This window comes from Rhea americana, unplaced genomic scaffold (assembly GCF_003343005.1).
Source record: "Rhea americana isolate MKP2758 unplaced genomic scaffold, rheAme1 scaffold_97, whole genome shotgun sequence".
In the NCBI taxonomy this organism is placed as follows: Eukaryota; Metazoa; Chordata; class Aves; order Rheiformes; family Rheidae; genus Rhea; species Rhea americana.
In genome coordinates, this window is record NW_028187166.1 from 2,489,202 (window position 1) to 2,505,642 (window position 16,441).

Genomic DNA, 16,441 nt, shown 5'->3' on the forward strand with positions numbered 1-16,441 from the left:
CAGGGTGGATTCAAGGAGATGCTGCTCCATACACATAGAAAGCTTTAGAGCTTTAGGAAGTGGAGATGCCTGGATGAACCTTGGGTAAGGGGCAGTTTTACAATCCATCCACGCTTGAGAGACATGGGTGTTTACTTTTCTCTTTAAGCCCTGTGTCTTTGTTTTCTGTTATCATATGAGATGTTTTGTGAAGTCAAGGAGTTACTTAAAAACAATTTTAAGTTATCTTCTCCTTTGTTGCCTGTCTACACTTGTAGCCCCAATAGCCAGGTCTTGCATGTCAGTTTTCTTTGATGTTAAAATAGAGTTAACTGTCATCTGTCACCCAGCACTATCAGGAGCTCTCAGAGTATTGATCAGGTTGCATCGTTAGGGAGGGTCAAAGCTGTTCTCTAATGTGTTGTCAGCTCTGACAATTTGATAAAGAGTCTTTGGTGCAAAGCTTGTAGTAGTAGTTGGACTAATACCTGACTGCTGCAGAGTTTTTAATTGCATTCRTGTGACACTAGGAACTTGTTTTAGATTGTCTTTACTCCACAATATATCACAGCACAGATCTGTAGTTTTTAGTTTTGCTTTTATTTTCAGCTCAAGAAGGRCAGTAGAACGTTACACAGGCTGTACAATAGCACTCAGGAATTTTTTTTGGTCTAGAGGCTGATGCATGTAGATACCCTTTTGTAATCMCATAGATGAGGCAGTGTTGCTTCCATATCCTTGCTTCTGTAACCCCAGCAAACTCATCAGATCCTGATGAGATACATGAAATTATTTAAAATATCTAGAACTCTCACAGACAGGACTTGATTGTGGTCCCTTTGTTGTGGGTCATCTTTTGGTAGTTGGCTAGTTGGCAGGAAATGTTGCAGTGGAGACTTACACGGTGCTTTTGTTAATAATGTATATAAAATTCTGCCTGACTTAACCATGTGCATTACTGTGAGCTGTGCTCAGAGAGACCTCCAAGAATCATCTTCTGTATAATTCAAACAGGGAAGTGATAAACCTCCTAGTCTGGCATGAGTTATTATTTTACAGTGCTGTGAGAGTACATGTTACTGTGCTAATGGCAAGTTGTTCCAGACTTCTACTTGGGTGCAAACATCGTGCTCCTGCTGTCCAAGACACAGACATGGAACAGATTCTGCCATGAAGAACCCATGGTCTGAAATAGCAAAATCCTTCCCCCTCAGGCAGCTTGCAAACTAGTRGCAAGGCATTTATTCATGTTTCTCTCCCTGTCAATGGGAACAAAATGCATCCAGGTGCCCTGGAAGCAGCTGGTATTTAACTGGAGGAACCATGCTGAGGGCAGTCTGGTCTTAGCCAGGATRTAATACAAGCTCTTTTGAAGAACACCTCTCAGCCCAGAGGTGATGGCAAAGACTGGCTTATTTGACCTTGTAAGTTGGCACGTGGTATAGCTTGATATTTGCCATTATTTTGGCTCTTTTCTATATGCATGAACCCGTTGCCCCTGTGCCGGGGTAGGTGTAACTCAAGTTGGTGACACCGTGCCAGGAGTCAGTGGGTTTTCCTTATCACGCCTTACTGATATTGCGGATGTGCTTTATTGCTGATAATCTTCTAGGAACTCCTTGCGAACCTCAAGAACCACTGGTCTGAGAGTGTCTTTTCCTGACCAGAAGTTGCTTGCTGTCTTTCACCTTTCTCTCCTCTCCCCCAGCCAGATGCTGCTTTCAGGACAGCATCCATCCTCCCTGGTTGCAGAGCTCGCTGCTGCGCTGCTAGTTGACTCATGTGCCTCTGTTGCAGTGTGAGCAATACCTGTGATTTTTACCATGTGGGCATAGCTGCTGTAAGCTAGAAATCCCTGAACAGATTTAGCTCTTTTAGAAATGACAGCCAAGACACTGTTAGCAGATTGCTGGGAAGGTGTTCCTAGTTACCGGCTGAGATTTTTTTTTTTTTTCCAAATATTTTCTGTCTTGATTCATTGCTGACACAAGTCGAGCATGATGTTCTGGTGGGCAAGGTTTCTCTCACTCCACCCTTCTCTCCCAAGGCACTGTCTTGGGACTACGACGTGCCACCCTGGCTGCTCGCYGCAGAAGAGGCTCCAGCCCCCGTCCTTCCCTCTGTGTACAGAGCTGCTGCAGGGTGTGCAGCCTGATCTGAGCTGGTGATGTAATTTCCCATCTGCTTTTTGAATTTCTGCCTTGTTAAAAGCCACAGCAGAGAGGGGAGGGTGTAGAGGGGGCAGGGAGAAAGAAGACCCTGTGCAAACCGCCATCGCGGGGCTGCTTCTGTTCCCTCACTCTCCTGTTCAAGACTGAGAGTATTTAAATTATGCGCATTTTAATCTGTGCTCTGCAATCTCTACTTCTGAGACAGGATTATATTTCACCACACCAACTGTTTTTTTACTTAAAAACACAGAGGAGGACAAAGCAGAAGCAGAGACATGCTCACCTGCCCTGGACTAGTTCTGACAAGTGAGGCAAAGAGCTGCCATGGCAATGAGATGCATTAGCGTCATGAGGAGCTGAGATAAAAGAGCTCTTCATTATTTTCTTGCAGATTGAGTGAAGGCTCTCAACAGTGTTCAGGCTTACTACTTTCAGTTACAATAATTTAATTTTACCCAAGTGTCTAATGCGTTACCTTTTTCACCARTGCTTCCCAAGTTTATAGTCTTGTGCAGACTTATGAACCCAGGAGCTCACAGATATTGATCCTGGGTGTCATCTTAAGATCTGAATGTTACTTGTAGCACTGTTTTTGTAGGTAACTCCACGTGAAGGGTTTGTCTGAATTTCGCAGTGTTTGCTGCATGGTGCCGAGATTCCCAGGCCCAGCTTCTTGGCTTCTGTCCTGGTCAGTCGATCAGAGCTCAGGCTGTGGTCTCAAACTCTTGTCCTCCATACATTCCAATGAGTATTGATCCTCAGTTCACTTTTGCTGCTAGAGAGRTATCTTTCATAAGCTTTCTTTGGAGCTTGTCCTCTAAAGATATTTTGTGATATCAAGGCATATTGCAGGGCACAAGTATTAATGGGAGTAGCTGAGTCAACTGTATTGCTGATGTTTAAAAAGACTTGTTATTTGACCRATTCTGTATGTTCTACACTGAAACTCCTCCACCTTGATTTCAAGTAGGAAAATATTGTCAGAACACACTCCTTTTCACTGCTAGGACTTAGGTTAAAATTAACATGACTGCTTGAGAGGGAGTGAATTTGATCTTCACTTTAATGCGAGTGCCTACCCCAGCAAGTGAGCAGCAGATATAAATACACACATGTGCATGCAGCTTAACACATCTCCTTTCAGGAATAAAAGGTCTAAAGCAGCAAGGATGATGAGTTATATCTTTGAAGGGGTGCTGGGAACCCAGAAGGGCTGCTGAGGGAGGAAGAGGAGCCAGGCTTGCCTAGCAGGGGGTACTGAAGGTCAGGATTTCAGCAGGAGCTGACAGTACAGCAGGATGTGAACAGGTTGTCCACTGGCAGCACTGAGCGGGGTCACAGGATGGGAAAAGCAGGTGTTACCACTTGGGATTGCAATGTATCAGCTGAGGTTTCCTGCAGTCTGATTGCCATGGTGCTTTTTTCTTTATTTCCTCTTTTTTCTTTCCTCTTTTTTCTTTTTTTGATTCTATTTTTTGAAGGAGGGATATAATTCTGTGGGAAGGGGCAGCTGTGTTAGCTCCATTTCTACACGGAGTTTAAAATATTAGAGGAAATCTGAAAAAAAGGTGCAAAAGACAGGTGCAAATCAACTCCTTGCCGACACATTTGCACGGCTGCATCCTGTTGAAGCTGGCTGGCCTGTAGATCTCTATTGGCAGGTGAACAGAGCGCTTTGGCTTGCAGCTAGTGTGGGAACCAGCTTCATGATGTGCAAATACTGCATTGTGAGCATTTATTTATAGCTTTCACTGAAGTCATCCATTCATTTCAGCTGTACAACTAAAATGCTGGTAGAAGCTGAACAATTGCCACCTAATGACCAGATTTACAAAAACTGACAACTGCATGTTTAACAAGAGGAGGGGAGGAATGATCACAGAATACCTTGTGCATGACGGCCTATTTGCAAAAGGGCCCTAGTTGTTCCTTTTTATGACACTTAAATACATTTCTTGCTTCTGTTCTTGGATATACAGATAAGATTTATTTATTTATTTTCTCTTTATTAGGTGTATTTCTGATCTTTTAATCATTCTGGGGTTTTGTAGTCTTTCTATGACTACTGGGTGCTTTCTTCCCCTCCCACACTAAAATACCATGACAGTGTCTAGTCCTCTGTCAGAGCTACATAGGCAGACTTGTGTCGTCTTTTTTTTTTCATTGATTCTTGGAGGGTATTACACAGATGTAAAGGTCCACTGAGATTTGATCTCATTTTATACTGCATCTCAGAAATACCATTTTATACTGCATTTCAGAAATGCCTTTGAATCAGTTGGATTCCATTGCAGAATTAGAGATGCTAAGATGGTTTAAAAGGGGATGTTTAGCTGCAATTAGATTTGAGTCAATGAGGTAGGTTGCATGGTTGGTCGGTGGCACTTTTAAAAAGCAAGGCCCGTGTGCCAGCTTTGGTAGCAGCACAAAATAGCTGTGGGAGAGGTGAACTCAATCTCACAGGTAGGTGTTTTCTAACAAGAAAAAGATTGTAAGCCCTCTCATTCTAGCAATCTTGCTGACTACAAGTATGAGAATTATTATAGGTTTGAGAATTATATTTGTTGTCAAGGTTGCATCTTTGTGCAAGGTAACTTGCCCTTCCTAGAAAGCAAAGTGAAATTACTCTGTTTCTTTTGATGGGAGGGTTTGGGCATTAGCTGTTGAGAAATATTTTCAAAATTGCTGTGAGTTATTGTGAGGAAGGGATTTGGGCTAAGAGTCAGTGGATCAAGCTTCTCAAAAAAGCTTTTGGAGACCTTACTGGTTTAAACAAAACTGTTGCCAAATRTCTGTTTGTGGTCTGTGATTACTTTATTGTGCTCTGACTTGCAGGAAGAGATATTTGTAGATTCTTTCCTCCGAGATGAATGGAGACTTACTGTGTGAATTACCTGTGAGCAGAGCAGAGGTGCCTTGCTGCTCCTGGCCCTGGAGCAAAGCATGATGAGAAGGATAGCATGGCCTTACTCTTGGTTATTTTGGGAATGGGTATTCTGTCTGCTTGTTGCAGCAAAAGCCGTAGCTTGCAGGCTAGGAGCAATGAGTGAGGTTTTTTTTTGTGTGTGTGTGTTACAGTGATGGCGTATATGCAGTTTGTGGAAGACTACTCGGAGCCGCAGCCATCCATGTTCTACCAGACGCCTCAGAACGAGCACATTTACCAGCAGAAGAACAAGCACCTCATGGAAGTCTATGGCTTCAATGACTCCTTTATCAGCTTAGACCCCTCGCAAGATCTGGCACCTCCTCCTGCTCTCCCACCAAAACAGCGGCAGCTGGTGAGTGGTGTTTGCRGGGCCCTGCGCAGGCAGGGTGCGCGATCCCCCCTCTGAAACAGCTCTGTCTTACTACTTGGGTTTCTGACGGGCTGCTSTTATGGGAGGATCTTCCACTGGTATCATCTGCATTGTGCTGCTTGTCATCTTGTTAACATGTTTTGAGGCATTTTGCATTGTCTACTTTTGAGCTCCTGTGTTCCTTTCAAACTCCACGTGCAGACTGTTCCCCACGAGCTCTGAAAGTCCCATAAATACCTTAAAAGTGAAACACAAGTCTTCCACATGGTGTGGTTGAAACCGTGCCAGACTGCTGGCTCGTATAATRACAAATGCTTTGAAGATTTTGACACTCTGGGCAACAGAATTTTCTAGAGATTGCTGCACTGTTTTTTCCAAAATTGTTTTGAAACTGTTGTCAAAGATGTCATTGACATTAACCTTTTAAACATAATTGCTGCCGATCTGGCTCAGGCTTCCCCAGAGCCACAGAACTTTGGTATGGCCATTATTTAGCTTATGCATGTTTTCTCCACATTAGTCCCATTATGATATTCAGGATTTTACCTCTCTTTCGCAGTTTTGTGGCAATGGGAGCTGGCAGGCCATCCCAGCAGAAGCTCTGCTATTGCATGTCCCAAGGCTTTGCATCAGTTCGTAGCTGTTCTCGTGCATTTGATGAGAATGCTAATTGCCTTCTGAAAATGGAAATTCRTAGTTTTCTTCTGGCCCTGTCAGACTGCAGCTATATGAAGCTGTGCATTCACAAGTGTATATGGATTTGGCATTATGGCAAATGCCACTTTCCACATGGTGGATGAAATCCTGGCTTCAATGATAGCAACAGAAGTTTGATTTCCAACTAAAATGGAGCTTTTTGGTACTATTTCTTTATAAGGGTAATCCCCCCCTTTTTTTTAACTTTCATCTTGGGGCTTTTGTTTATTTTATTCTTCCTATTATCTTTTTTACTTTATTTCAAAAAAAATTAATCTTTTGGGCTGAACTAACTTACATTGGCCATGGCTTTAATAGATTAAGAGGAAATATTGGGAACAGAGCCATGATTTTATCCTCACAGGAGTGACTGTTGCAATATTTCTTCAAGTTTTATCTGTGCTAAAGTTTGACTGTCCAATGCTGTTACTTTTAATCAAGTGGGGAAAGCAACTGAGAGCTCTAATTTCAGGATTCACGTAACTGCATTCCTGTGACACAGGTAGGAATCCTAGAAAGCTGTAGTATTGTTTCCGGCTAAGCTGATCTGAGTATTATCCATTACTGCTTTGTGTGTTGAGACCTTAAATGCCCGTGTCCCACCTGCTTTGCAAGGGCATTAAAGAGTCTACAGGACTCCACTGCAAAGGATCAGGCAGCTTTCCGGAGTCTCCGGTCCCATTTTCAGTGTGATCCGTGGACTGTGACATTGCTTGTAATCCCTTGCCCTACCTCCTAGAGTTTGACTGTATTCTAGTAASAGGCTGTGATGGTGACTTGCTCTGCATTACCAGGAGAGAGAGTATGGAAACGGTAGATTTCAAGACAGGTCACAAGAATTATGTAATACCGTAGTCGTCATTGTTCTAGGGAGAAATTCTCCTGCTTTTCTGAATTTCTCAGCTGAAGCAAAGCATTTCTTTCCTGTCCTTTAATCATTATCCAGGCAGTCAAGATGTCACTGTTTTGCCTGCTAGGCATTCTTGTCTTCTCATAAGCTGATACCATCAAGGTGTTGCTTGCAGTTCCCCTGAAGCGAAGGTTTCCCAGAGTGCAGCCTTCCACACATACCTTCCCCTCTCTGTAGGGGAAGCAGTGCAAGCAGACAACGCTCGGCTCCTTCTGCAAGCCCTGTAAAATCTGCCAGACTCTATTATTCCTCGGCTTTGGCTGCCCTCAGAGGATCTGAAAAAGCAAATCACATGGATATCAGCTGCCCTTCGAGCAGTAGGCAGGTTGTGCTGAATGGACTCSTCTGTATAAAATAATAATTTAAAAGGCCTTTCTAGTGAACTTCAGATCTTAGGTATGAAGCGTTTGTACATCATACTCAACAAATCAGTGCTGAGAAAGCCTAAATGTAGCCCAGCTTCCCTCAGACTCCTTACTGTAGTGTGCATCAGGAGAAAATTCTTAATAGTATTTATTACTTACAGTATAACAAGTATTTATTACTTACAGTATAACATCTCCCTCTTGTGCAAATGATATATAATTTTGGATTGGAGTGAAACCATGAAAAAGTGATGGATATTGCAGTTATCCTGTATTTCAGGAGTACCTGTGAAGTCCCCTAGATCACACCGAAAAGACCTCAGTTTCCAGTCTAAAGGTTGCTAAAAAAATTATAAAAATAAAACAAGAGTGTACAAGAGCCAGTTCCCTGCTGGGCAGCAGCTCCTGCTTTGGGCATCTCCCCCCATGCCACAGGGAAAAGGGGCCGTGAGGAACAGCTTGCCTCTCACCAAAGCAGCTGTCCAGGATGGACTGCAAGGGGGGTGGTGGGAGTTATTTTTAAGGGATTTGTGAAACAAAGACGACTTGAACTGTGATTTTTGTCATGCCTCCTGAGCTCAAGAAGAACATATTGGTGTGTCTGGCTCTAACGAACTGTATGAATAGCTGTTTGCTTAGCGAGCCATTATATGCATTGTTTTACAGTTAGCGTTTCTTACCCTTTATTCATAGTCTTTTCTGTGCTTTCTTTCTTTGTTTCTTCTGTCTCTTGCTTTCTTTCCCCTGTTTAGCAGGCCTCCTATGCTGCCTCTTCTTTCCCTTCTGTCTCCTACTGTGTCCAGCAAACTAAAGTGCCCTTCACCCCCGAGGACACCGGTGCCACTCAGGGCCTCACTATGTCAGTCTCTAACTCCTTTCTCAACCGGCACAGCTCCTTTCCTGTGCATTCGGTGAGTTGCTCTCCGCACTTCTGTAACCCGTGTGTGCATTTGTGCTAGTGAAACGCTTGTGTGCAAGTTCTGTGCTTGTTCTCTCAGGTCCAGGTAAACGTGAAAGTTATCTTACGGGCTTTTGAAGTCATGTTGTAACAATAAACCAGGTGAGAAAAAATGTGAGTAAATCCTACTGAATGACCTAGGATGCAGGGAAGGTATAGCTTTCGCTACTTTATATCCATATCTGTATTGACGTTTCTGGTGAAGGACTGGAAAAGGACATCTGGCCTGTGTGCTAAAGACACGGTCCTCTGACCAGCATATGCCCAAAAGTGCACGTTGGAACTGCAGAGTCTTTTTCTTCAATCGCGTAATGTCAGTGATGTGGATGAGTCAATTAAATGCTGCTGTGTGGATCTGGCCTTTGGAGAAACGATGAGATGCTATCTYGGCAACACACGGATTTAGGCAAATGCGTGGAACAGCAGCTACAGCACGTAACTCCTCGATTTTCTCCTAGGAAGTGGCCTCTGACAGCTCTTTCATCTCATGTTTGCTTGTCTGCTTCTCTTCGCATCTCTGTAGTCCCAAACAAGCTCAATAAGCTTGTGTGATTTCCTGATGAATGAGCTGGAGGTTTTTTCCTGTATGGCGCTTCTGGGTGATCTGAAGAGAGAACCACAGGAGAAGCTGAGAATGCTTTAAATCAAAATAAGAATAATCTTAGAGCACTGCTTAAATTGGTCAGCAGCAGCTTAAATTAAATGGTAGTAATGATAAAGTGTTAATGTAATGAAATCAAATCTAACCGAGGGATTCCAGTAGCTCATCAATATGGAGCTCGTGCACATGTAAAACTGTATGGTTATGCTCTTATAGCCTGCATGCTGACAACTGAGAATAGGCTATTTCTTTAACAGTGACCTGAACGTTTAGTAAATTAGACTACTTCTGGAGAAGAAATTATCAGACAAGACTCTGGCAAATTCAAATGTTAAATTAGTTTAATAYTGAATATTTGAAAACTGTTTTCTCCCACTGTGTCACTGCTATCTTCCCATTTCAACACTTAATTCTCTAAAAATTAGTGACAATAATGTTATGCCCTGGGTCTGAAGAAGAAAATGTTCAAGTACTTTACAAGCAGTGTTACTTCACAAGCAGTGAATTAAAGCTTTTGGGTTCAAATGAATGACTAAGAGCAGTATAATAATTTTGTCGCACAGACAGAAAGGCTGAGGTGTGGAAATGTTAGTGGACTTGCCCAAATTTGTGGTAAACAAGTTGCAAAAAAAATAAAATAATTCAAAAATTCTGAATTATGCAGCTCTGTGATAGTGACCCTTACAAGCAAAGCACAGAACTGTAAGACCAGATCGTAGCAGGTAAAAACCACTTCACTGTTTTTGTTTTAAACAAAACGCTATAAATATGATATTATAATGATTTAAAAATATGTGAGCACTTTTACTTTAAAAAGTGTTTTGGTTGGATTTAAAGGCTTACTGCATGCTTAACTGCTCTGACCTGTTCTCATCTTGCTTTGAATTACATTATTTTTAATATATTATTATATGAAATGCTAAAACTTAATTATAAAATCCTTACTCATTTTTGCAAGGGTTTGGTGAGGGGAAATAAATGACTAGAGCATGAGGAACAATGAAAATGACTAGGCAGTGTACTGTCAAATGCACTAAGGAAATAAACTGAATTAAAAATGGCAATTTTTCCGTTAATGCCTTTAAATTATGGTAATCTCTGTAGTTGCTCGTGACTTTAGCTGGTCCATTTTTTCACAGACAGAAATGAGATTTTCAGTTTGACACTGTCTCTTTGTCTGTAAGCCGCAAAATACCAATGCCCTTACATGCTTCATAGCTGACCCACATAATACCATAACCGTGCTTTATCCCCTTTTCCCTATCCCTAATAAGACAGCAATGTGAAGCAGCTGTCAAGGTTTGGATCCTTCCCAGGGTGACACCCTACATCTCGAGGCTAAGAAGGGTGAGAACCTTTCGTGCAATCTGCTCCTGAGCATTAGCTAGGGAGAGCGAGTGTCTGCTCGAGGAACGCCGCGGACTGCACCAGTTACGCTTTAAGYGCATTGCTATATTCTGCTTTCCTGCCAATCTCATGGCTTCATTTTTTTTTTTTTTTTTCCTTTCTCAACACAGAAAATCCATTCAAATGAGCATTCTGGTACAATAAACCTGTGAAAAGATAAAGCTTTGGCTTTCTACCAGTGCCAGCAAGGGAGTTAATGCTAGGGACAGCAAACCTTTCGCGTAGCAGTCAGCTGAGGAGCAGCCCTCCTGTGTACCCAAATAATCAATGGTGATTATCAAATCTCCTAAAATGGTACATCTCCTACATTAATCTCTATCCATTCTGTGTGTGAAGCAAAAGCCTCCTTAAATCAATACCAGGAAGTCAAAGCTAATAAAGAAATGAAATGGCTGTCCATTAGCTCTGCGTGAGCAACGCGCTGCGGATTCACCCAGCGTAGCCTGTTTCCAGCAAGTGCCCTGGGCTGGTTGCTTCCCTGGAGCCTGGCCTGGCGGGGGGCAGCAGGAGGCAGTCCCGGAGGGAACAGCTATTCCCCTACCAATCTGGTCGTGTGAAGGCAGCAGGAAAGCCGAGTCTGTACCATCTCCTGCGTTGTTAGATCATTATGTCTATACTTCACGTGGAGGAATAGCTCCTTACTACTGGTTTATGGGGTTTTAAAATACTGGTTTCAGTGCCAGTGCTTTGAAGCAAAAATGAGATGGAGTTCAGAGCATCTTTGCTCTTTTCCCTTTTAATTTGCAATGTATGTGTTTTTTTTTCCCCCAGAACCTTGACCTTTTGCTTTCTCTTCAGAGCTGCAGACACTGCTGCAGTCCAGAAGCTGCCACTGCTCTGTCGACCCACTAATCACACTTTTCCCCTGCTATGCAGGATATTGTGTCAGAGGTAATAGCTTTTACTGGATAGAGGCAGATCTTGAGCAGCTGGATCAAACCTCATAGGTTTGGCAAGTTGAGTCTGTTTTTCACTGAGTCTGATTSGCATCCAGCCTCTGTGCCAGCAAGGGTCCTGTCTGCAGCATGGGCTGGCACTTCAAGGCCTCGTTTCCCCAAGGCTTGTACGTACCACCAGTGGGAATCTGGCTGTATCCTTCACTTACCTCTGTGTTGTCTGGTCTTTTGTTTTCTTTTTAATTCACAAACATTACCAGTAATTTTCCAGAAACCAAACTGGCTYTCCTGTTCCAGCAGAAGGCACAAGCCATTTCCTTGTGAAAACTCTAGTTCAGGGCTTCTGTTGTCGCTTGTTCGCAGCGTTCTTTAGCAAATTGAGCGAGTGCACAGAAATTCTTAGCAACTGTTTTTTTTTTTCTTGTCAGTGTGTTAGCGTATGCTCAGGAAAAGGAGGGTCAGCGAAGTGTTTGAAGGCACACACAGCTGAGACATGTGCTTTGCATATTTTCCCGCCTCACTTCTGTTTACGGAGCTCAGCTTGAGTCTGCAGCATGCTCTGCGGACTGGCCCTGAGCAGAGACTGGGAATTAYTTTGAATCATATAGTGCTCCGATAATGGGAACTGCTATCAAACAGGGACTGAGATCATGCTATGTTAGTTCATTTCTGTCCTAAACAGGTTTCGGCTCATTAATTTGGAGTCAGGGGAAAGGAGGAGGTTTGATCAGCTGTTGAGTTGCAAGTATTGTTTGCGTTTGCCATTTGGTGTTCCTCCTACTTCTGTGTTTATTTCCAGTACTGCAGCAGGCCTGAATGGTGGTATTAATAGTGCTCTTGATGCTGGCATCACCAAATCCTGCTTCTGGAAACCATTTCCTCCAGTAGCTTGAATTTTTCCTGCAGTTGAAGCACTGTCAGTCTCTGCAGATCTCTCTAAGCAGTTCTCCTATTTACTTCATAGGCCACACTCCATTTTTTTTTTCATGTGACTGACCTTTTAGGAGTCCTGCTTTGTCTCCAAGCTCTACATTTTAAAGATCAATTTGCTAAGTATGGTGGTATTATTTACAAAATAAACAGGAATTAATGCTACACTTGTGATGCAATTGAATTCTCCAAGTAGTTTCAAAGGAGAGAAATGCATGAYAGACTGCCAGATGAGTCTTATCACCGCTTTGCTTCACAAAGACATACCAGAAATCCTCTCAGTTAAGAAGTTTGGATTTGGGTTTTTTCTCTTGCAGTTAAGGCAGGAGACTCTTGGCCAAGGGAACAGAAAAGCTGTATCCATTGCTATGCTAACCAGCATTTAAAAATAGTGAGGTCAGCTGTGCAGCCAGGTCAGAGACTTGCTGAGAAACATTGAAGCATGAGGAATTACTGCTTTTCCTGTGGCAGCACTTGAAGCCATTCTGTGGGCAGGTTGTGTTTCCAGTCATTCATTGTAGGAGCACTTCCTTCCTCATTAGCAAAAGTACCTGGAAGCCCAGCATTGTGTCATGAGATAGGAAGTGTTTTCCAAAAGTTGTCTATGTAATTATATTCTTAGGGTGTAGCAGCTTTGTACAACGCCCAGTATTTTACGAACATCGTTCTCATCTGTTTGAATTTGGGCATCCAGTTCTGGCTCATTGCCCTTGTCTCTCAATAGCATTACCAGGAGATCTAAAAGATTGATTCTTTTCTCTGACAGCTTCATGTTTTAGAAGTCTGATGCTCTATCTGATCTGGGAGTGTCTGGTGGAATTGCAGATAAATTTGACAAAATAAGTCAGTAGGGTAACTGAGAAGGCTGTGCTTAAAAGGTGAAGACTGTCTATGTCTGCTGATGCTGCGAATGCTCTGACAGCCATTTAATTGAATTCAAAGGCTGAATTTAGGATGGAGGCTACTACTGTTGCTCACAGTCAGTGACTATGCGCCTGTGAACTCCCTGTTACTTGTGGTCAGTCATGCCTAGTGAATGTAGAGAAAGCCACTCTTGAAATAAGTTTTCTATTACAGTGCTTATCTCCTGCCATCTAATCCAAATAAACGTTCATAATGTCATTGACCTTTGGGACTTCCTGAGCACCACTGTTAATGATGGAAAGCTGTTCTAAAAGATTGACCATAGCAAAGAAATCAAAGGCAACAAATTGAAAATGTTAGAGGATACCATCTCTGGAGGACCTCTCTGTCACAGTGGTTAGCTTGTCTGATAAACGTTCAGGTCTGGACAAGCTAGCTTCCTGCTGCTCCTAGAAGAGGAGAAATTGCTCTTAGCTCCGAACGCATTTTGTGGAAGTAGTTCTGGAGTGGCAGCTGTTTAAAAAAAAAAAAAAAAAAAAAAAAGAAGAAGAAAAATCACTTTATTGGTGAGAGAAGAGGGATTGCTCTTTTTCTCTCTCTTCTCTCCCCCTTGGCCATTTGCCATTGTAGGTCAGAGCCACACAAACTCCAAGCTGGTTATCTCCAAACAGGGTTTGAGTACGGTTAGCCATTCTTACCTGACCATGTGATACGCACTAATAAGCCTCCTGCTGAAGCTTTGTTGCAGGGAACAGCAAGGCTGCAGCATGCTGGTGCTTCCTTTACTGGTGTTGGGAGACCATGCAGTGTTGGGAGCCTGACAGCACGGTGCAAGTTTGGAAAGGATCTCACTGCACCCTGCTTTCTACTTTTCCCAAAGATTATTTTGAAGTACTTTATGTACAAATAAACAAAGCCGTGGAGTATGTCAGTGGAACCATAACTAAAGCCTTACTGACCCTGCAAGAAACTTCTTAGAAGCAGAGAAAAACAAGCACTGATTAGTTTCCAAGATAAACTGTGATTTTTGTCTGAGGGGAAGGGGAAGAGTTGGTTGTTTGTGATAGTTCTGTTGAATGGACTTTCCCCTCCCAAAATAAATGTGGCTTTTAAAGGACAAGAGGACTTCTAAAAAAATCTGTGACACCCCAGCCCTGTGGAAGCCGCTGTAGCAATTCCTGCTGCAGCTGCTGGCTGGGCTGGGCCGAATTGGACTGGGAGCAAGAGGAATGAGTGCCATATGGACATCATCTCAACCGCAGGGTGTTTTTTCCCCTTTAAAAGTATGCTTCATTCTTGGCTCTTGTCCCAGCGTGACTGCATAGCTGGAATTCCAGAGCTGCTTGCTGGCCTGCTGAGCTGCTGGGGGAAGGAGGGCTATTCCTGGCTCACTTTCTACAAGATGCAGCATCACAAAAAATTGGAAGTGGGAGCAGCCTGGCTAATGCCAGTGCACCAAAAACTGCTCTGCACTGCTTCCCTGTGTTAACAGCATACTGAGAGCATATTTGTATCATTAAATGATTGCTTGTGGACCATGTAATGAGAACTGATGCATTTTCTTTGGTGGCTGGCCCTTAAATTGGCATTTTCTGCATGTCTCACTCCAAGGTGTTATTTTGAAAGGCATAATGATGAGACTGAGGAGATAAGGATATATAGAGATTGTCAATTGCAATTCATCCATGTTCAGACTTTCCAAATTGATGCAGTACTAAGGTATATTTAGGTCTAAATTGCCTTTGAATTGGGGTTAATGTCTCTTAAACCATCTAAGGCAGAAGCTATGCAAATTTTCCTTCCTCATAACCAGTAATTCGTCTCCCGGAGCTGTGAGCTCAGCCAGCAGGCTCTGTACTGTGCAGTGTGTCAGCTGCCGAGCCTCAGGGCCTCAGTTTGGCCTGAACTAACCTTGCCAGAGCTGTTAAGCAGTGTGAAAGCTTTGCTGTGTGGCTGGCTGTCCAAAAGTGACTGGATTGAGGCCACTAATTTCCTTCCCCCACCCCCAAAAAAAAATGTCTTTTTCTCTGGGTTTAGCAAGTCAGAAGACAAACCTTTGGGACTCCACAGTGGAAGATGCTCATCAGCTACAAAGTGAAGGGCAGCACATGCCTTCTGTCTCATACAGATACAGATAGCTGTAGCGAAGCTGAGACCTAGGTGATATTTGAGAAAATRATTCCCTTTTGCTGGAGCAGAAGATCTCGTTGGGACAACAGTGTGTCAAGTGCCTTCTTGAGAGCCGTGGCAGGAGGAGTGGTTGGCAGGGGGACACGTTCTCTGTCTGCTTTGCTCCTGTTCCTATTTGGAGACTAGCCTACGACACRGGGCATTAGGTGGCCTAGTAGCACTGGTGAGATCATGAAATACCAGGGAGACGGGGCAGGCACAATGAATCTGCTGAGCCAAGATGATGTCATGAGCCCAGAGTCTTACGAGGGATTTAGTGTTTTGTGCCACGCAAGTGAAAATGAATAAATGCAGAGCATTTATCCAGACAGAAAGTAAATGCGGAGATTAGACCCATCATTGTTATGGAGGCAGCACCGAAAGCTGCCAGCGTCCCCAGAGCCAGGGCTGCTCATCTGTAAAGAAATGGGCAGGAAGGGAGAGGAGCCCGTCCTGGAGCCAGACTCCTCTTTGCCACAGGCATGTGGCAGGGATTTGCATCCTAATTATTTTTCAGTAGTCTTTTAAGCTCTCTTCCCAGAGCACCTCCCTCTGCTCTTCTGTATTATGTCCTGCGATTTGTTTTGGGCCCCAGGAATAGACGTAGAGTGTTGCTGGACTCCATGCTCAGCGGAGGGGAGCCACTCAAGGATTAAGGTGGTGGAAGGTAAAGTCTAGCCTTTGATCTTTATGTTTCCTTTCCAGCTTGGAGTGGAAGCGCTTTTTTGCCCGAAGGAGTTCTCTGTTTAGGTTTTTAAGCAGTTGTGTGCTTCTGTCTTTCCAAGGTGGAGGAGAAAAAAAAAAAACAACCACTACCAAAATGGTGCTGTCGTCCAGGTTCAGGTGGTGGAGTCAGCTTTGCTCTTTATCACCTGCCCATTTCTCCTGAAAAAATACGGCCTGAATTTTCAGATTCATGCTTTTGTGTCCCTTTCTTCTTTTAACATTGCAGCAACGTCACTTTACAGCCCAGTCTGAGCAAGTTGTGYCTGTGCTTCTTGAGATCTCTCTAATGCACTGTGCTACGGCAGATCACTCAAAGGAGCAACCGCGGCAGCTTCACAGGAGCACTTTTCTAGATTAGGTGATTCTTCAGTCTGCTCAGCCACGACACAGCGCTCACTAGTGCTTGAGCTCTACAAGTTTTAAAATAAACTTCTCTCCAGTAGGTTTAGGATTGTTGTTGTCTTTTTTTT

The 16,441-nt window shown here is 43.4% G+C and overlaps 1 protein-coding gene across 8 annotated transcripts in view; it reads left to right on the top strand.

The window, feature by feature from the left end:
• The window catches only part of RAPGEF1 (Rap guanine nucleotide exchange factor 1), a 52,801-nt gene that overhangs the window by 19,102 nt on the left and 17,258 nt on the right, over positions 1 to 16,441 (top strand). For 3 of the 8 annotated variants that reach the window (XM_085325330.1, XM_085325332.1, XM_085325335.1), the window contains exons 9-10: positions 5,229 to 5,431; positions 8,173 to 8,331. In XM_085325330.1, the coding sequence (XP_085181456.1) occupies positions 5,229 to 5,431; positions 8,173 to 8,331 (362 nt within the window). The remainder of the gene's footprint in view (positions 1 to 5,228; positions 5,432 to 8,172; positions 8,332 to 16,441) is intronic. The other 5 variants (XM_085325334.1, XM_085325336.1, XM_085325338.1 and 2 more) reach the window with 2 other exon arrangements.